Below are 19,807 nucleotides of genomic sequence, written 5' to 3'. Positions count from 1 at the left end.
AAAAAAAAAAACCCCCACGAATTATATTCATGTAAGAAGATCAGAATAATTCTTTTTCAAAAAAAAAGAAGATTAGAATAATTGTTTGGAAAAACACACTATAAAAGACATTTATATTTTTTTCCCATATATATATCTATATATATATATGTATATTTGCTAATTACATAGAATTACTATCTCTCAAAAAACAATATTTATGTTCCATCTATACTAAAATAAAGGGCTAAATACCATGGAAGTTCTAAACTTTCAAAAAACAACCAATTAAGCTCCTAATTATTTGATTGTGGTTTTCAGATTTTTTAATTATTAATTAATTTATTTTTTATAATCATAAATTAAAAATGACATGTGTCATTATTTTATCGATCAATGTCACATGTCTGTCACATCAATAATTATAAAAAAAATAAAAATGAAACATTATCAACTAACGACCATGTCATCTATGCCATTACGGTAAATAGAATAAAATGTTAGTTTGGATCCTTGTTTAAAGTTGATGGGTTGATTTGGCCCAAAAAAAATTACGCCCGATTGACATTTTTTTTGAAAGTTCATAGGCCTCGCTATACTTATCCCCAAAATAATTATCCAACCAATTTGATTATGTTTTTTTCAAAAAGTAAAGGAATAAAATCAATTAAAGAAACGTCCGAAATCCATGTAAGCTAGAACCGTTAGCGTCTGCCTCGCCAGCCCACTGCTTCCCTCCATTCAAACTTCTCCCTGTTCCTTTTTCCGCAAACCTTCATTGACAAGCTCAGATCCGTGCTTTTGCAAATCTGCGCATTCAAAGTCACGCTTGTTGTTTGTCATATTTCACACAATTTATCAAAATCTGGTTGCCTGTTCTTTGCTTCGTCTCTCGACTCAGGTATGGCCTATTTCGACCTGTAAATTATTTCAAATTTACGTGATCAAACGATTTGGTATTTTTTTAGCTTTTATCGACGAATTTTCTTGAGGAGAATTCTAATCTGTTCAAGAATTGAATATTTGATGCATATGAAATAGAACAGGATCACAAGATGGTGAATCTGCTTAGGGGGCACTCTTTTTATGAGCATGATTCAATAATTCTAGTTAAGATTAAGAGATTCGAGTGCATTCTGTTATTGTTGGAGATCTTGATTTACTGTTTTTCGTTCTGCTATTAAAAAACTATGCCTGATAAACGAGGACTTAGCAATCATTTAGTTCTTGTGACTGTGACAATTTGTGCTCTAAATGTTAAGAAATTGAGCATATTAAAATCCCAGATTCCATATAACTGTTTTGAAGATCCTCATTTTCCAATTACTTGGTGCTTTCACCTCTTTAACTTTGAAGTTTCTTTGCTTTCAGTGGCAACCGGAATGCAAACCTGCAATTTAGGGATTATTCCTTCTTCTTTTTTCCTATTATCCCTTACCATTAAAATAACTGTTGTTTCTGAAAATTTTTCTGGATGATACAGCTGCATTGTAGTTTGAAAGTGAAGGTATTTTGTACATGGCTACACTGGCTAAGTTGGCTCTCATTCCCACATTAAAGTACAAAACTCTTTTTCATTCATCTGTTGGTGCTGTCACGTTCCCTTCTTGCTTTGCTTTCTTGAAGATGACTCTTATTGTGATTTGTACAATTGTGCACAAAAATATTTTCATATATGGAGGGGTGATGCATGGTTTGAGATGTTTATAGCATGAAGGCAGTTGATGCTGAAGTGAGATTTTAGCTCTTCAATTTATTCACAAACAAGTCCAAAGTTCTCATTCCCCTTCCTTCTTTTTCCATGTTTAGTATTTTTTGGCTGATGTCCAATCATGTGTGCCAGTCAGTGGCCCACCAATACACTGTGGGAAGGGCAAGCTTTCCGCCTCGCTTATCTTTACCTGATTCATTTATTAAACTCTGTGCACGTATTCAGCTGTTTAATGTTGGTGGTGATTCGTTAGATTAGGCTGCATTCAGGTGTTCGGTTGCTGCTCCAACTATCTCTTCTTGAGGTTTGGGTGGTAAAGTCTTCCGTACTTGTAGAGGTTTATTTGATAATCTGAATAGATAAGGTTTTCTTATGGAAAAAAAATTTCAAAATTATTGCAAATGCAATCCAATGGTTTTCAAGAACGATCAAGATTCAAGACTGATGGTTGATCTCAGGAGCTCAACCAATACGAAAAAATAGACGTTTCAACCGTTTATTTTTGTGATTTTTATGGCTATTGAGCATCCAAAATAATGGTGAAACCAGAAGTTTAGAAATCGGGGTTGTTATGGTAGCACATATCTCTACTTCATTCTGGAAATGTTTCTATAGCAAGAGAAGGTACTGCCTACTTCTTTATTAGATCCATATCAATGCATGAATTGGTTTAGGAACTCGCAACAACAAAGTTTGAATTGCTCAAGAAAGTTGCATTGAACACCTTAAGTGTGTGATTAGTTGGAAATAGAATTTATAAGCTTGGACAAAATTAGTTCATGCTCTTTTTTCCCCTCTTTTGCGTCATAACCACATCCTCCTATGAGTTCCTTTTTTCTGTGTGTGAATCTTTTTGTATCATGAGAACATTCTACCATATCCTCATTTGTTGTTTTTACAATTATTTTTAGATTCATGGGAGAATTTTCTAGATGAAAATTAGTTTTGTTTTTGCTAGTCAATTTGTTTTGTTGTGTAATGTTTAGATTTTGTAATAACTTTTGTCCTTGCTCATGGAAGAATCCTAAAGAAAATCATTCTGATGGAAATTTTGACTTATTTTCAGTGGATCTAGATGCCATTGCCATTCAAGTTTATTGTCTTCACATTTCAGTCTTTCTTAAGAACTCAAATGTTAAAGCTTTCAGAGAAATGAAATTCAATATCCAGCCTCATCTGGTTATGATGTATATTGTTATGTTCTTCTTAGGCAAACAAGTGGTTAAGTTTTCAGTATTTTGAAGCCCTCTTCCATTAAGAAGATCTGTAAGATGATGTACACATGTTGTGGTCCTCGGTACATTTCTCACTGCTATTTTCTAGATTAGCAATTTTGAAGTCTTCTGCTAAAATGAGATGAAAAAATCATTGCGGCCCATCGCTCTTGTCCTGATGAGAAAACTGATTGGGCGGTGTGTGGGAAGCAGAATTGATTGGAGAAAACTGTTTTTAGTTGCGACCATAATGACAACAGCTGGTGTTGTGGTGCCAACCTTTGTATTTCCATATCCACTCCATACGTGGTTGCTTTCTCCAACTGTTCCATCCTTGAACTCTACTATGCAGTTGGGTGAGACTTATGCTGAGCCAAGGGGCAGGCAGTCTCCTCTTAGTCCACCTTTTCTGATTGTTTCTGTTAATTCATCTGCTGAACTCATTAAATTACAACAAGGCAAGAAAAAGAAGCCCATTGTTTCTTTAGGGAGGAATCCTCTACCACGCAAGAGAAGGAAGAAAAGCAAGGTAAATGATGAGCCAAAGGTTATTCTTCCTCCTCCTCGTGAAACTGTGCCATATCGTTTGCAGGTAGAGTTATTGTGAGTTCTGACTTCTTTGGTTAATATTAGAAGCAAATATAGAGCTGTTATAGCTAATGTTTTTGTTGTATCATTATATTATGCAGAGACACATTTGGTCCTTGCCACCTGATGAGGCTCTTTTGTATGCTAGAAAGGAAATAGAACTTGCCTCAGAAGTGAAAGATGATCCTTATCTCTATCCCCCTATTTTTAGGAATATTTCACTTTTCAAAAGGTATTATTTCATCGCACTTCACCATTTTGTCTTCATTGAGGTTGTTGATGCCTTGATGGTATATGGTGTTATGTTATCCATGTACTGCTAGTCCCTAATTCACCATGTCCATTTGTCTTTATAGGTTCATGGATAAAGATATATTTTCATTGATGCATATTTGAACCTACAATGTTTGTATTGGTGACATAAATTTTAAAATTAAAATTATGATAAAAGGATATGGCTCGCTCTTCATATGAAACGAAAAACAGTCTTAGATAAGAGAACTTGGGTGGCGCACTGGTGCTATTATTTTCTTGTCACATCTCCATTTTCATCATATGATCCTAGCGAAGACACATGGCGAACCATGAAACTTAATGCCTGAGGTTTGCGTTGACTTCTGAAGTGAGCATGTGGAGTGAGCTTAGTTCAGACATGGTGATAGAAGCTCAAAGTTAGATCGTGATGCAAGAGCCAGCTTGCTTTGATAGCTGCTTTACTATCTATGTGGTTTCCCCTTTTCTTTCTCCCTCTTCTCGATGCAAAATTTGTTAAACTGGTGGGTTTAGGTTATCTTCATGTTTCCATTTCTGATATCAATTTCTTCACTAGCTTTTTAACATTGCGCTATTTGTATATAAAGCAGCACAAACATTCCCTTATTTATTTGACCATGTGGCCTATTGTTATAAAGTTTGAACTGTTTACAATTGCAAAGCCCCAGGCAAACCTTTAGTCTTTCCCTTAAATGGTCGTGGATCTTGCATTTTAAGCTTCCTTCTCGTGAATTTTTGTTATTTTGAAGAATTACATTTGCATAAGTTTCTCATCTATAATGAATATATAATCAGAGTGTGATAATCTGGTATGTAGTTTTTCTGTATCTTATTTTTCTTTGTGCAACCCCATTGAACCATTATTCTTCCCAATAGCCATTCTACTCCTTCTTTGACTTTGACTTCTTATGATTTACGTTAAGAATAAATATGTCATTTTCACAGGAATTATGTAATCTAAAAGACCACCAATTTTTCTTCATTTCAGGAGCTATGAATTGATGGAACTGATACTTAAAGTCTATATTTACCCTGATGGAGCAAGACCAATTTTCCATCAACCTCATCTCACTGGAATTTATGCCTCTGAAGGGTGGTTTTTGAGGTTAATGGAGGGAAACAGGCAGTTCGTCACAAGGGATCCAGAAAAGGCCCAATTGTTTTATTTGCCATATAGTACACGCCAGCTGGAGCATGCACTCTATGTGCCTGACTCACATAATTTGAGACCTTTGTCAATTTTCCTCAGAGACTATGTGAACATGCTGGCCATGAAATATCCATTTTGGAACCGCACACATGGCAGAGATCATTTTCTTGTTGCTTGCCATGACTGGGTATCATAATATGTCAATTTACATAGTTGCTGAATTATCTAGATGAGCCAGTTTTATTTTGGTTTTGTCGTTAATTGAATTGGGTCTAAGGACAAATTTTCTTTTTAGAAAACCTTTTAGTTGCTCTTTATTGATTCATTTAAAGTACAGGCCCTTAGCATATCTTTTTGTATGTTGATATTGAAATTTTTGTCCGTGGTCATCTATATGCCCAATGGAGCTAGATAAATCATACTTGGGAGGTTTTCTTATGAACTAATTGAAGGTTCTAATTGAGAAAGTGTGTGAACGCAAGCGTCATCAATTAAGTTTTGATTAGTGGTTGTTTTCAGATTTCTTTGGCAATTTGAGCACCCATTTGCAATCCATTCTAGTCATTGCTTATCTTGAATAACCCGTCTGTTCTGGTTGCAGGGTCCTTACACAGTCACTGCCCACGAGGAACTAGCCAAAAACACCATAAAAGCTTTATGCAACGCAGACCTATCTGAAGGAATTTTTGTTGCTGGAAGGGATGTTTCCCTGCCTGAGACCACCATAAGGACTTACAGAAGACCCCTTAGATATATTGGTAATGGGAATAGAGTATCACAGCGTCCAATCCTTGCTTTCTTTGCTGGGAACATGCATGGCAGGGTCCGTCCCATTCTTCTTAAGCACTGGCTTGACAAAGATGAAGACATGAGAATTTATGGGCCTCTTCCCAGCAGAGTCTCACGAAAGATGAATTATGTTCAACACATGAAATCTAGTAAATATTGTATATGCCCTATGGGCTTTGAAGTAAACAGCCCCAGGATTGTTGAGGCCATTTATTATGAGTGTGTACCAGTAATCATTGCGGATAATTTTGCCCTTCCTTTTAGTGAAGTATTAGATTGGAGTGCTTTCTCTGTGGTCGTTGCAGAGAAGGATATCCCAAAACTGAAGGAAATTCTACTGGCAATCCCGCTTAGAAGGTACCTGACAATGCAAATCAATGTGAAGATGGTACAGAAGCATTTTCTTTGGAACCCGAGGCCAATCAGATTTGACTTGTTCCACATGATACTCCATTCGATTTGGTTTAGCAGGGTTAACCATATTCCAATCCCACAGTCCTAGTGATTCTTTTGGTTCTTCTTCAATGAAAAGAATCATAAGCTGGGTGAACCATGTCAGATGGATGAGCCAAATAGAGAGCAAAATTGCAGGCGACTATTTGTCTCAAGTATAAACTAAGAAGCTTGCTGTTGAAGTTTAGAGGGACGTGATATTAGTGACCGTAAGGCAGGTGAACATATTTAAATCAAGTGCTTTGTCTGAAATATAAACATGATGGAGGAATGGTGATGCAGATGGCAATCATGATTCAGGTACATTTCAATCATCATTTTTTCTCATGATCTTTTGTGTGTGCTATACTACTATTAGCTACAATCCCGCTTACCTTGAAATGAATTGTGCAATGATTCTGCTATTGTTAAACTGCTTGTCTCTTATTTGTTTCAATTGCTCGTTGAGCACCAAAGTACAACCTCGCATGGTTGTGTAGAAGCATGTGGCTATCATTTCATATAAGATGTAAGCATAATTGTAACTTCATTTCTGTTGGTCACAAACTGCTTCTTTTGCCGCTAATTAACATGTGATTCAAAATTTCAGCAAGAACTGTCAAGAAGCTGCTAGCAAGATTAGATTTGATTAATAGATCAATCTCCTCAATGAATTAGCTTTCTAATTGCATTAGCTGATGTTTGGTTATTCAAAACGACAGTGAATAATATATCTACCTTCTGTGTCCTGAACTTCAAATTTGAGCTGTAAAATTTTGAGGCTTTTTTCTGTGGCAGAGAAGATAACAGAGCAACTTAACAAAATAATTTAAGTTCTTATATGACAGGGGCTCATCGAGTAATCTGCCCGGTACTAGGTACATATACATATTACTTGTATTCATTTTATGTAGCATATGAAAAAATCCACAGAAAGGGGGGGGGGAACAGAAGAATGTGTTCATACATGCTTTTGCGTTTTCGGGATTTTTACGGCAAAAGTAACAAACGTTGTATCTGATTTTCTGATTTGAGATTTATTAGCAGTGGGATACAGAACCCTGGCAGAGAAATCATAAAATCTTTGGGGCTGGAACTCGTAAAATAAGGCATTTTTCATTGAGAAGTTTTTTAAGACAAAACCAGACTTCTATTTGTTAGATTTTATCATGTTGACCCATGCATTAGTAGCTTGCTTACTTTAATACTGATTCTAGGCCTTGTCTCAATCCCTTTTCTATCCCCACATTTTTCATTTTGAGGGGACAACATTACTTTTTTACCTTTTCAATCCTTCACCTAAACTCTGCAAGTTGGTCTGCTGTTCATTAGTTGATTGCTTTGTTGATGGTTGGACATTACTTATTGAATTCATGAACACCATACATTTTTTAGATCATCCAGACTTCAGACACTGAAGACTGAAGTTCTTTTTTCTCTTCACCTTTTCTATAAAATGCCATATTTGATGAGATTATCATGGTTCCCTTAGCTTTAAGGTGAGTTATCTAGGAGAAATTAAAATAGGCATAATCTTGCAGGTATTGCAGGACAGCAGGAGCAACTACATGATTGAAAATACTGCACCGTTGCCTTGCGTGGCGAACAAACCAAATGCAGTCATATAAACCAGACTTCCAGCATACATATAGTAGCAAATTTTATTTCAACTATAAATGTTTAAATTGATTATTGTTTACTTAAGTTTCTATTTTTTGAAGCGTGACACATCTTTCATGTTCTACATCATGTTCGCCTCTTCACAGTGAGCATGGATCATCCTCGAGTCCTAGGAACTTGTTCACCCACTCCAAATGGTTGGAACCTTCTGTGGGGAAGCTGAAGAACTCGTCCACATTGAAGTTAATCTCCGAGTTCCTTACTTCTTTGGCGCCGTCCTCAACGGACAAGGCAATGTGCTCCCAGGAGTTCCTGGACATCGTCTCGTCTGCACCTGAAGTTAAAGGTGCTTTATCCTCACTCATCTTTTTGCTCAAATGAGAATTCCAATAGTTCTTGATTTCGTTGTCGGTTCGTCCTGGAATCCTTCCCGCAATCAAAGCCCACCTAAAACAATCAAAGGAAGTAACACATTCCTCAAATCCCTACTATATGTTTGTATACACACACATACATATATATCCGCCATTTCTTGAAATCTCTTGTGATTCAAAATCGTGGTGTAAGCTGCATACTCCTGTTCTGGTCATGGAATAGATGAAAAAAATCCAAAATTGGATTTTTGTTCAAGAATGAAATCTTATTAAAACTGTCCATATCGAGTTCATCCTTCGAAGCCCTATCACATCCCGGATCTAGTAAAATAGGATGAATTGAGATGGTATTTTACTATTTTACGTACTGATTTTGAATATAGCTTAAACAAAGTTGTTTGTTGAACGAGTTAGTACCTGTTCCCTAATAATTTATGAAGCCTAACGATCAGGTCTTCTTCCTCATCAGTAATGTTGCCTCTCTTGATGTTTGGTCTTAGATAATTCAGCCATCTCAACCTGCAGCTCTTCCCACATCGATTCAAGCCTGAAGAAACAGGAAAATCAAACCAGCTTGAACTCCAATAACAAGCAACAAGTGGTTCGTCATTATCAATTTAGCTCATAATAGCTAGGATAGGCCTCACACTGACCTGATTTCAATGCAATAGCCTTCCATCTCTTTGCACCATGAATTTCAATGCAGTGAGCCAGTTTATGATCCTCCTCGGCCGTCCATGCTCCTTTTGTCTTCACTCTTTTCTGAGGTCGATCATTTGTCAAAGACATTAGAGAGAGAGACATTAGAGAGAGAGGTTAGAAGTTAGAAGCAGAGTGCATGGGACTATGTTATAAGTTCCTGGAGAGTGGGGAGAGTATAAATTGAGAATATGGGTAGATAGTCAGTCGCATTGTTTGACTTGTATGAGGGGTTTGAGAGGTTAGTGAGGAAATATGTACTATGTATCTACCCTTCTACACACAGTCGGAGTTGAGTAGATAAAAGACAACTCCCCAACTACCACTTCGAGTGGCTGTGTGTAAGAATGGATAGTAGAATAATCATGTCTGCTATATGATTGGTCAGTTCAAGGATTGATCAATAAAGGTGGGCCTATTGATTGAGTCTCACTGGAGTAGTGACCAAACAATGCGAATTCCTGAGTAATAGCTTAACAGGCTAGAGGGAAAGCATCTTAACCAAACACTTTTCGCGGCCCATTAAGCCTAGGGTCTGGATTGATTTAAATTTGAACAAATAAATTGGACAATAACATAATTCGGATTAGGATTCGAATAAGTAAATCTGACAAGATTTAGTTGTTTGAACCCTGATCCGATTTTAAATTGGAAAAAAATTTAGTTTTTGGACCTAAATTTTGAACATATAACATATATCCAAACTTGATTAAATCCGAGTCAAACAAATTCAATCATTCCGACATGAGAGAGTTTTGCCCTCCCTATAATTAAGCCCATTGGGCGATGCCAAGAGATTTTCTACCTTGTTTGGACGATGTGGCATAAAAGACAAAATTATCAAAGATCGTTAAAAAAAAATCTTTAAAAACTGCCATAAAAAACATGTATATAATTTATGATCCTTCCAAATATGAAGACAATATTGTTTCTCATACTTACAAGCCCATTGCAACTGCAAACCAGTTGCATTATTGCATATATGATGTATTATTAAGCCATGGAAAAATAAGAAAAGCTAATCAACCATAAATCTCTACTAGTTTAGATTATACAGAACCAAACAGCATCGGCCTGCATTTCACTATTTCAGAGCCTTGCATTACGTAGTTGGTTGTTCAGCATCGGCCGGATATATTCACGGTAGCCATCAGGTACAACAGAGTCATTCAGAGGATCCTTCCATGCTTCCTCGTAAAGTTTAGGATAAACAGTTCCATCATATCGCCCAAGAACAGAGCCAAGGTAGGGATCAGTGTGATTAAATGCATCGACAAGTGCAATTGCATTTGGACGGACCTAAGAAACCATCAAATTGAAAGAAAAATCGGATGACGGTGGCTTTACGAAAACAAGCATGAGGATTATTAGAACAAATCTCTTGAGACAAACCTGGGAATATATTGATCTAAGCTGATCATTTGCAAGCGAACCTTGCTTGGAAGTAATGGAACCAGTAGATAGAAAATCACCCTGATGTTTGTGAAGAAGATTCAAAGCATAAATATTGCACAGCATCTCCAAAAGTTCTTTCACTCCCTTCCCTGGTATGTCCTGTTGCAATTTTTCGATGAATCTGCAACAAAATTAAGATCCTTAGAATGGTTAACCAAGAAAATAGGGAACAAATAAAAAAACAAAAACAAAACATTTCAGCCATTTCTCTGAAAAAGCATAGCCATTGACCACTGATTTGTTCGTTGAAATTTTTACTTTTCAAATTCAGATATATGTAATGGTGATAACTTCATAGGTCTTAATGCCCCTTTCTGGACTACAGTTTCTCGATGGTCGGTGCTTGTTCAATAAATTTCTCTTACACTCTGAAAAGAAAAGAAGAAAAAACTAAAAAAAAAAAATGTGGAGTGGTAAAAAAGCAGCTAGCCATCTGGAAAGTCACATTGGCCCAATGGCTCATAGGAGGAAACATAGCTGCTTACAGGATTTTGTATTGTATCATAGTTATGCACAGGATGTGCACAATAAGAGATGCACATGGATTGTTAAAGCCTTAAAAGGACTTAAAATAGTTTCAACAGTAAAGAAAAAGTATACAGAGCTTACTTGGAAACAACGATTAATTGGCAATGAGCGACCGAAACCTCAACCAAATTAGGTGAGAGTTCTGTAAAACCTGAAAAAAAGAAAGAGTTAAATCTATCAATAACCGTTGACCAAGGTAAGTAGTAACATACGAATAAAATAAAATAAAATGAACATGCGCAAGATAGGATCAGTGACAAGTCTATTTTTAGACCAAATTGAATAGCAAAACAGACCCAACTTTGGCACCAAAACATGCAGTAACAGACCAACAAAATTTACAACAGATGGAAGGTTTACAAAAGGAGCAAGTACTTAGATTGTATTTGCAGACAAAATCGAATACCAATAGAGATCCCTGAAGTGGACTCCACGAAATTTTGTCTATTAATTCATGTAGCTGACTCCAAATAATTGGGTAAGACTTAACTAATGATTACTCGACTGCCAGTCTGTATTTACCTCATCAAAACAAGAAATAATAATGACCGGAAAATGAGCCGAATAAAGCTAACAATTAATTGCTAAAACATCCTCAAAATTTCCTCATAATATGTCAAAACCACGATACAAATATATGGAACTGCAAATATATCAGGTTAGCAAGGCGTGACATACCCTCTTCTGGATTTGCAAACCGTGCAAGTTTTTGTGCAACGGCAACAGACATCCTGGCAGCCCTTGCTTCAAATGCCTCCAGTATTGTGTTAAGATTTAACCAATCCTCGGCTGCAAGATATTTAAAGATATAGATATATTATCAATAAAATATATATATTCAATTGTCCATGTGTTCTTTCCTCATGGTATGGGTGCTTGGATAAGGTAGCAACCCAACCATTAGGGACCAACTGTTACTAAATCACTAACATGTACATGCATAAGTATTTCCTCAAATTAATGCCTCCGGTGTGTTGAATTAGGTCGTGATCTTTCCTTAGATTCTTCAGAAACCAGCAAGACCCAATAGGAAGTTAGCAAGCATTGATATTTTTAAAGTTAACGTTTTAGTGGATATAGTGTCTTTCATCCAAAAACAATAGACACAAGATTGCTGGAGGAGCCATGAAAGAGTAAATTAAATCGTTGGGGAAGAAAGACAAAAGTAAAAACATCAAGTGATAAAACGTAGTACCCTTCTGAACGCTGCAGTGACATTTCATCAAGTGTTCTACCCGTCCCATATAAGCTGTTGTCCCAACCGGCTTCTTTTCAGACCCCAACTGGGAAACAGTCTTCATGAGAAACCTCGCCACCTACAATATTATTCAGTTTCATAACAGCATTAGTTCAAAACAATTAACTGGTGGTTGCTGTGGCCTCCCAAGTCAATCTGGTATTAAGAACAGAATGAATCAATCAACCCCCTGCACATGCACAGGCATCATGCAAAAGAACGACAAAAAACCTCCACCAAATATGCAGCCGTTAATTCATAATTACAATCCATATCTTCTACTATTAAACAGGTGCACTGCCCAAAGCCATTATATGCAAGCCCGGAAACTGCACGTTAGATGAAGTCAGACATTCAATTTATCCTTAAAAAGGAGAATTAGGAAGTCTCATAAACGGAATGCTTTTGTAGTCATTTACTATCGTGTTGTCTGGCAATTCATCACCATAGGCATAACCATCAAAGGAGATGTCACAGCCTTCACAAAAAAAATGACAGAAGTGAAATTTACAAAGAGAACTTCTGATTTCTTTTCTTTCCTGGTGAAACCAACAAATTCTTCCAAGATTTGCATTCATGCAACTTTCTATAGTTTAGGATAGAGTGTAAGAGCTGGAGCAATTTTCAGTCATCCATAATCAATTTTATCTAATTATATCTGAACTGAAGACTTTCCACTACGATGACTCAACATCATAGTATGACGAGGCCAGAGTTATACACATACTGAACTGAAACTCAGCCAAAAGTAAACTGAGCTCAAATGACTCAATTTTAAAAATCAGAGCCCATAGGATCAAAAGAAGTCATCATTGAATTAGATCACCTAGATGACATTATCAAAACGTGAAGATGCAAATTTGCATGAAAAAGCAGCACAGTGAAAATATTACATTAGCCCAGACTTGCTTTCAAATATCATTTTAAGGAATTGCAGGGAAGAGTTTAAAAGTTCTCCATTAGCATGTAAGGACTAATTGTCTATTATCCCAATCAGGCACATACTTCATTGGCATTCTGCACTAACACAAGGGAAGATTTGGCTCAGGGCCAAAGGGGACCATCTGTAGAGCACAATGATTTTATCCAATGGTTCATAATTACATTTTTTATGTAGTAGAAAGAGCAATAAGTGAGAATGGCTATCATATAAATGAACTAAACAAATGAAAGGTATTAGATTTAGGGAAAAAATGAAAGGAATGATGGCTTTTCATGATCACAAACCTGTAAAAGCAGCACAACATTGTCTCCTTCGTACGTACAGGTTGGAACATAAACTGCAAACAACTCAGGAAGCCCACTGCTACACAGGTAACCATGGCCACCACATAATTTTCGACATTCTTCAATTGCATCCTGAAGCTCAAACGAAATGTAGTCAAGAAAGCACCATAAAAGAAACAGATGTTGAATTAAGTTGTCAAAGAATTTTTCTTAAAATAACACTAAATTAAATGCAAACAAATGTACAATAAAATGCACGGCATTGGCATAAATCATTCAGCTTGGCATGAAGCTTAAACAATCATGTTCACAAGAGTGTAATAGCTAATAAAATACAATTGTCAAAACATTTCTGTAACAGAACATCCCTAAATTCATAATTATAACCCAATATTGATGATAAGTTGAGAAGAAAAATGCATCCTTTTGACAATGACAATAATAACTTTTAGCAAAATGGTTTAGTAAATATTCTTAGGGTAGGATTCTACATGAGATGAAGTTCAAAGAATAGTAGACCATAACAGATTTAAGTTAATCAAGCATGTGCATTGTTTGAACACAATTTGTGCTCACCACCATTCCAATCAAACTTAGCTTGGTGATAATTACATTTTTCAGAGCACACGAGAGAGAGAAAGAGATTCAAATCAAAAGTGAGGAAATTAATTTATTTATTGAGACAGAGACACATACAGCAGTGAAAGAAGTAGTCAATGACTTCAAACCCGCTGTACACGCATGAGCCTCGGGCAATGTTGAGAAATCATTGGCTTGCAGTCTTTGATTCACATCCGTATATAGCCATTTCAACCACTCACCAACAAACCTGAAAGCGTAGGCAGCAGCCAGCAAAGGGAATAGTCTATTCTGCTGAGTTTTGTAGTCAATCACCTATTACAAAATAGATTGAACATAAAAAAATTAGATGCGCTTTCCTAGGAAAAAACACACCTAGAGGAAAAAATAACCAAGTATTCTGAAAATCAACCAGCAACAAGAGCAAAAAAAATATTAACATGACTTTCTCAAAACTAATCTTTTAATTTGTAATTTACATCTTCGTTAGTTATCAACTTTATTGGAAGTTGCACAGAAGCATTAAAACAAATTCTATTGAGAAAACAAATGCCAGTGAAAGTTCACGAACCTTCTTCATACATGTGAGGTATTGCATATGCACAAAAAAAGAGCCCAATTAGCAAGAATTGAGGAATTACAATACCCACTGAAAAAAGGGTTTTCATAACTCATTTAGTGGTCCAACCCTTCAACAACGCAGTCATCCAGAACATGTGATTCTCCTAGTGTTCGAACTTCAAACTCAGCAGACATCACCATTCACCAACTCATTCATAAAGATGCAAATCCCATCATAATGCATGTCCAATAGTAGCCGACAAAGAAACTGCCAATAGCTCTTTTAACATAAGATATACGAATCATAAAATTGGAAATGACAGCGGTATCATCTCCAAATTGCAATATGATCTTAAGATTCACTAAAACCTTCCCAAGCACCATCATCCAGCTTTGAGCATCCAAACATGAGAAAACACTTTCAATGAAATACGACATGTTTGATTGCCATGAATGTTTAATTAACAAGGAACTTGGATATTATGCAGAAAAAATATAATGTAGAAGAATCCTATGCCAACTATTTCAAGAACTGGTTTTCCATACCTGGGTCTCAACACCACCATTCTGTGGACCAAATTGTCTACGAACAGCACTGTATCTTGTAGCAATGCAAACAGCACGGGACAGAGCACTGGATGCACCAGATACAATTGTTTGACGCACAAACACCATGGTACCATAGATCAGCTGACGCGGGACACTGGATCGCACACATTTTCCTTCCCTTGTCACCTGCATAACCCTGGGAAGTTATTGAAAAATAGACATCAGGTTTAGCTGACATATTGCTCCATGAAAATTGAGGATGATGATTGGAGTAAGATTTAGCAATGAAATAGAAGGCAGCATTCTACAAAAAAATTTCTCTGATGGTACTAGTGTTATGCAAGATGGAGGTTCTGGTCACAAAGTAAAGAATCGAAGAGCTTTAAACACTTATTAACTATCAATCAAGTCTAATCCAAGAGAAGCCGTCAATACAATATCTATTCAGCAACTTTGCCAAAAGCAGTTACTCAAGCTAGGGTAGGGTCATTTCAAAGTTAGCACTCCCTCCCCCTTTGTTTGGCTCCCGCCTACCCCTCAATATTGAGATGCCCACCACAAAATTTCCACCTTCCATAACCAAGGAGTGAAAATTTAACAGCTTTCCAAAACTATCCATAGACTTAAAATCATTGGTATACTGGTAATTTGGTAAAAATACCGCATATAATGCAATAATCATGGCCCCAAAAATTTTAGAGTTACAATGATGAGAAGAACTTCTTAAGGCAGGGGACCAGGTGCTAAGATATAGTCCCTTATATAGAGAGAGAGTGACAGAGAATGAGAGGGAGTGAGAGAGAGGGGGGGGGGGGATAACAAACCGCATCATCATTTGATCCCTTGGGATGCGAACATGATCAAATCTTAAAACGCCATTGTCCATAGTGTTATAAGCCCCATTTCCAAATTTCATGCCAATATCACCAATCGTTATGCCCGGAAGAGGCAAGTGATCATCCAAGCTCCGGAGCTGGACAATGAAACCTGAAGTGGTGTTTTTAGTAATTAAAACTAGATTAACCATTATCCATCAAGATAAACAAACAACTCCCATGCACAGGCAGGATGTACGCAGACCTTACTCCCACATAATATGTGGAGAGCTTGTGTCCAGAATTAAACTTGTGACCCTAGGTTGCACCCTTGCAACTTACCACTGGATCACATGCTCGCCTGTAACCATTATCCATCAAGGAGTTTGAAAAAGGAAATTTGAAATTACCATGAACCCCATGTTCTTGACCATCAGTTATAAGGCGCGCATAGACAATAGCATGTGTGGAAACTTTACCCAGACCACCAGGCCACCACTATTGACAAGTAACAGAGAAGAAAAAAATGACACTTTTATGAGAGTATTATATGAAGGGAGCATGAGAGAATGACAATATAGAAGCAAATGCAGTTAACAGAGAATATGAGTTATCCTGTTGGAGAATCTGGATGTAGCATGTAGTATATGGTATAGCATGAGCAAAGGCCTTTGCCAAGAAATCAAGAATTACTAAATGATATGCTAGTAAGCTGAGGTTAATGTTGCTGTTATCAGGTAAACACCAGTTGATTCGTTTGCTTACTTTAGATGAAGTCAAGGTGGGACTATGAATGATGAATTCATCAGTTTGGGGATCAAAAGTTGCAGTGGTTTCAAGCCCTTGAACATTGGAGCCATGACCAAGCTCAGTTTGTGCATAGCAACCAATTATTTGCATCGTATTTGCCAACGGCAACCATTTCTGCTGCTGTTCCTCCGTACCTTGCCCCTTGATAGCTGGCACAAACATTCCCTATCATAAAATTACAAATTTTATAAGTTCAGGTCCGCACATCAACAATAATTTCTTGGCAAATTTTTACTTTTGCGGCAATAAAAAAGTTCAAAGATATAATAATTTCTCCACACTTGTCAGCTGTCAGCATTCTTTTGTTGAAATGAACAACCTATTCAAAATTAAAAGCTCGTAAACAAGCTTACCCAATGAAGATCAGTAAAATTAGGTTCATCAATGTACGATCTCAACTTAGCAGCCTCCTCATCTGTAATAACAGAAATGGCAGTCACATAAGAAAGATATATTAGTAACTCAATCTTACACTATAAAACCATTACAAAGCTCTAAAGGTAGTAGTAGAAATATGACTTTAGAATCCAGTTTAATGCCAACCAGTAAGACGAAGCTCAAGGATCCTTTTCCAAGCATGAGCTGCTTTTCTAAGGGTGTTATTAAACAATTCCTTCCTGCCTAGAGTAGCTCTGTTATCTTTCTTAAATGCCTGAAGAAAAACCATAGTAGAAACAAGTGAAAAACCACCCAGAAAACTAAAATATCAAAAAAGAAAGCAGCAAAGAATGCGGATTCAAGTGCTCTACATTAAAAAAAAAAAAAAAAAAAAAACACACATTGCTACTACCAGTACACACAAACATGAAAATTTATCACATCTACTCCTTGCAGCAATATATGGAAAAGGTAACTTTATAATTGAAAAACTTGCAACTTTAGTACTTGGTCAATGAATCACCGCGAAGGAGCCCAAAATGTTTATATTCCATTTATAATAAATTCATTGATTGATAAAACTAACTACAAGTTATACTGTTACACTACTGTTTGGCAGACCATTGTGAGTAGCATATATACTCACCCGCCAAACACCAATTTGGTGACCACCGTTTCAAAACAATTTTAGTAGCATTTCTAGCTATTTGGAATGCTGTACTCGGTGCTGCAGGACATGAGCCCCAGCACATCAACGTCAGCAAGATCAATCTCGAGGCGGCCGAAGTCGACGAGGGACATGTCTTTGATCTTATACTCTCGGCCACCGCCAGTCTTCTCGACGAGCGAAGCCATTTGTGATGAGTAGATCAAAGATTCAGATTCAGAAGAATGGAGAGGGGGATTGTTTGAGCGAATGTGTTGGGGGAGGGTGAGGATTTGCTTCGATCTGTAACCATTGAAAAGTTTCAGATTTTCTTGCCGAGATTTGACATCTGATTTAACAGTTAGGGCCCTAGGAGTGATGGTTTTGGCTCAGACAAGATCGCCTCTTGTGTTTAAGAAATATTTTTATATATTTGAATCTTAAATCGGTTTTTGGATTTCGAATGTATTTATTTTCGGATAAGTAAATCGAATAATAATTTAATCTGAATTGACATCCGGATAAGTAAATTGTTTAATATTTATGTCTGGGACTATTTTAAACTCAATAAATTTTTTGTGTTTGGACATGAATTTCGGATATATAACTTATGTCTAAATTTTGTTTAATTTGAATTGAACAAATCGATCATTCAGACCGAACATAGTTTTGTCACCTTAACTACAATTTCAATTTATACTATTTAAGTAGAGAATATTGATTTAGTTACATATTAAAATTTCAATACCAATATATATGCTAGCATGTTAATAAAAGGGGTCTTGACGAATGTCTTAATGGTAATACCGCATATCACAACATGTCATATGTGATGAAAAGCATATTTATGTCATTTATTTAATGTCCTAAGGACACTGAATAATATTTCCCTAATAAAATATAGGTATTGATAACATACACCTGATGACACTTGTTAAAAATTGATTACAACATATCACAAAATATCACACCTAATGAAGACTCTCTTACCTAATTTTTGAAACTTGAAATATATATGTTTTTCAAATTACAATACATCTTTTTCATTTTCATCATTATCTAGGGAACACTCATTATCATTTTATCATTCTCCATGAAAGATACAACGTGAAGAACTTAATTCATCATGATTTAGTCCACTTTCTAGTTTCTAGGTTTGCCTCGGAAACCAAAGGGTTATAAACAGCTTTATGGTAAATCAAAATCAAACGTTATGAATTTGAAGGCGCATTTTCTCAACCACCATTTTTTTCAACGAGGAAACTCATTGAAACCCAACCCATCATACATTCGTACTAAACCCCAATGATAAATTTACGGATCACATATAATGCTCACAAACTAAATTGGTCGATTACGAAATGAGCTTATGGCCCAATGGGGAAATAACACCAAATCACGTCAAGCGTGAGAGCTAGAATTTGCGATCTCTTGCGCAATTGCGCTAAAAATTTCAAAGAGCTAATTTCACCATCTGCATTTTCTCAACCACAATAACACCACACAACCAAACAGAAACATAGAGAGAGAGAGAATCAATCACAATAACACCACACAACCAAACAGAAACATAGAGGGAGAGAGAATCAATCACCGGGTCGCTGGCAACGAGACAAGCCATACGATCGGAGACGTCGAAGGCATGGCGTGAGCCAGCCCAAACGATCTTCATCTCCTCCACATCGAATTGCGCCTTGTTCCTCTCATGCGCCAGGTGATCCACACCGCCCTCCATTGTCCAACGAATCGAACCCCAAATTGGCTTTTCAAATTAAGTCAGTCTGGTACGTATCTGTGTTTGCTTGTCTGTGTACTTATAGTGGATCTCTTCACCCAATCAGGACAAATGGAACAGAAAGGAAGTAATTGTCCTGACGAGACAAGCTTTGACACGTGTAGCTGCCAATTCTGTAACGCAGTGATTCACTTTCGACCCTACTGTTTTAGTGTTTTTCATGTTCAAGCCCAAGTCCAAGCCCAAACCCCCCACATGTTCGGGTTCAAGCTCAAGCCCAACTTATAAAAGTTTTGTCTCATATAACTTTTAGTTCAATTATGATATAGATTTACTAGAATGATTTCTGTAATTTCACATGATCTACACCATTGAATGAGTGTATTGGGTGTGATGTTGTCAAATTAAATGTATGGTTGCATTAGATGGTGGAGATCATATGAAATTACTTGAATAAT

At 36.6% G+C, this 19,807-nt stretch overlaps 3 protein-coding genes across 4 annotated transcripts; 1 reads left to right on the top strand and 2 right to left on the bottom strand.

The window, feature by feature from the left end:
* Window positions 1-666: 666 nt before the first annotated feature.
* Window positions 667-7,858, top strand: LOC119987315 (probable glycosyltransferase At5g25310). The gene is made up of 6 exons (XM_038832190.1): window positions 667-880; window positions 2,901-3,496; window positions 3,594-3,724; window positions 4,754-5,102; window positions 5,517-6,457; window positions 7,678-7,858. The coding sequence occupies exons 2-5, from the start codon at window positions 3,047-3,049 to the stop codon at window positions 6,204-6,206; spliced, it is 1,620 nt and encodes a 539-aa protein (XP_038688118.1). The 5' UTR covers window positions 667-880; window positions 2,901-3,046; the 3' UTR covers window positions 6,207-6,457; window positions 7,678-7,858.
* LOC119987316 (transcription factor MYB114-like) lies at window positions 7,731-9,030 on the bottom strand. Of its 2 annotated transcripts, none has more exons than XM_038832191.1 (3): window positions 8,784-9,030; window positions 8,548-8,704; window positions 7,731-8,203 (listed from the first exon to the last, which is right to left on the bottom strand). In XM_038832191.1, exons 1-3 carry the CDS (start codon window positions 8,932-8,934, stop codon window positions 7,897-7,899), a joined length of 615 nt encoding a protein of 204 aa, XP_038688119.1. In that variant the 5' UTR covers window positions 8,935-9,030; the 3' UTR covers window positions 7,731-7,896. The 2 variants fall into 2 exon arrangements, with proteins under 2 accessions (XP_038688119.1, XP_038688120.1); XM_038832192.1 differs by having other exon boundaries at window positions 8,548-8,677; window positions 8,784-9,014.
* A 666-nt stretch (window positions 9,031-9,696) lies between these two features.
* On the bottom strand, window positions 9,697-19,440 carry LOC119986484 (peroxisomal acyl-coenzyme A oxidase 1-like). The gene is made up of 14 exons (XM_038831049.1): window positions 19,209-19,440; window positions 17,134-17,242; window positions 16,944-17,005; window positions 16,546-16,755; window positions 16,191-16,278; window positions 15,790-15,952; window positions 14,963-15,161; window positions 13,973-14,170; window positions 13,277-13,408; window positions 12,008-12,128; window positions 11,491-11,601; window positions 10,894-10,963; window positions 10,222-10,405; window positions 9,697-10,128 (listed from the first exon to the last, which is right to left on the bottom strand). The coding sequence occupies exons 1-14, from the start codon at window positions 19,347-19,349 to the stop codon at window positions 9,919-9,921; spliced, it is 1,998 nt and encodes a 665-aa protein (XP_038686977.1). The 5' UTR covers window positions 19,350-19,440; the 3' UTR covers window positions 9,697-9,918.
* Window positions 19,441-19,807: the final 367 nt, after the last annotated feature.

This window comes from Tripterygium wilfordii, chromosome 20 (genome assembly GCF_013401445.1).
Source record: "Tripterygium wilfordii isolate XIE 37 chromosome 20, ASM1340144v1, whole genome shotgun sequence".
Taxonomy (NCBI): Eukaryota; Viridiplantae; Streptophyta; class Magnoliopsida; order Celastrales; family Celastraceae; genus Tripterygium; species Tripterygium wilfordii.
The sequence above is the reverse complement of the archived record's forward strand: the minus strand, read 5'-3'. Positions and strand labels throughout refer to the sequence as shown.

What these genes read in the sequence shown, in the direction of transcription:
- LOC119987315 (XM_038832190.1), top strand. Translation starts at nt 3,047, where the DNA reads ATGAAAAAATCATTGCGGCCCATCGCTCTTGTCCTGATGAGAAAACTG. An exon ending in CTGTGCCATATCGTTTGCAG is followed by an intron (nt 3,497 to 3,593) that starts GTAGAGTTATTG and finishes TATATTATGCAG; the next exon opens with AGACACATTTGGTCCTTGCC. An exon ending in AATATTTCACTTTTCAAAAG is followed by an intron (nt 3,725 to 4,753) that starts GTATTATTTCAT and finishes TCTTCATTTCAG; the next exon opens with GAGCTATGAATTGATGGAAC.
- LOC119987316 (XM_038832191.1), bottom strand. Translation starts at nt 8,934, where the DNA reads ATGTCTCTCTCTCTAATGTCTTTGACAAATGATCGACCTCAGAAAAGA. An exon ending in GGCTATTGCATTGAAATCAG is followed by an intron (nt 8,705 to 8,783) that starts GTCAGTGTGAGG and finishes ATTGGAGTTCAA; the next exon opens with GCTGGTTTGATTTTCCTGTT. An exon ending in CATAAATTATTAGGGAACAG is followed by an intron (nt 8,204 to 8,547) that starts GTACTAACTCGT and finishes TGATTGTTTTAG; the next exon opens with GTGGGCTTTGATTGCGGGAA.
- LOC119986484 (XM_038831049.1), bottom strand. Translation starts at nt 19,349, where the DNA reads ATGGAGGGCGGTGTGGATCACCTGGCGCATGAGAGGAACAAGGCGCAA. An exon ending in ATTTTACTGATCTTCATTGG is followed by an intron (nt 16,756 to 16,943) that starts GTAAGCTTGTTT and finishes ATTTTATGATAG; the next exon opens with GGAATGTTTGTGCCAGCTAT. An exon ending in CAATTAATCGTTGTTTCCAA is followed by an intron (nt 10,406 to 10,893) that starts GTAAGCTCTGTA and finishes ATTTTGTTGCAG; the next exon opens with ATTCATCGAAAAATTGCAAC.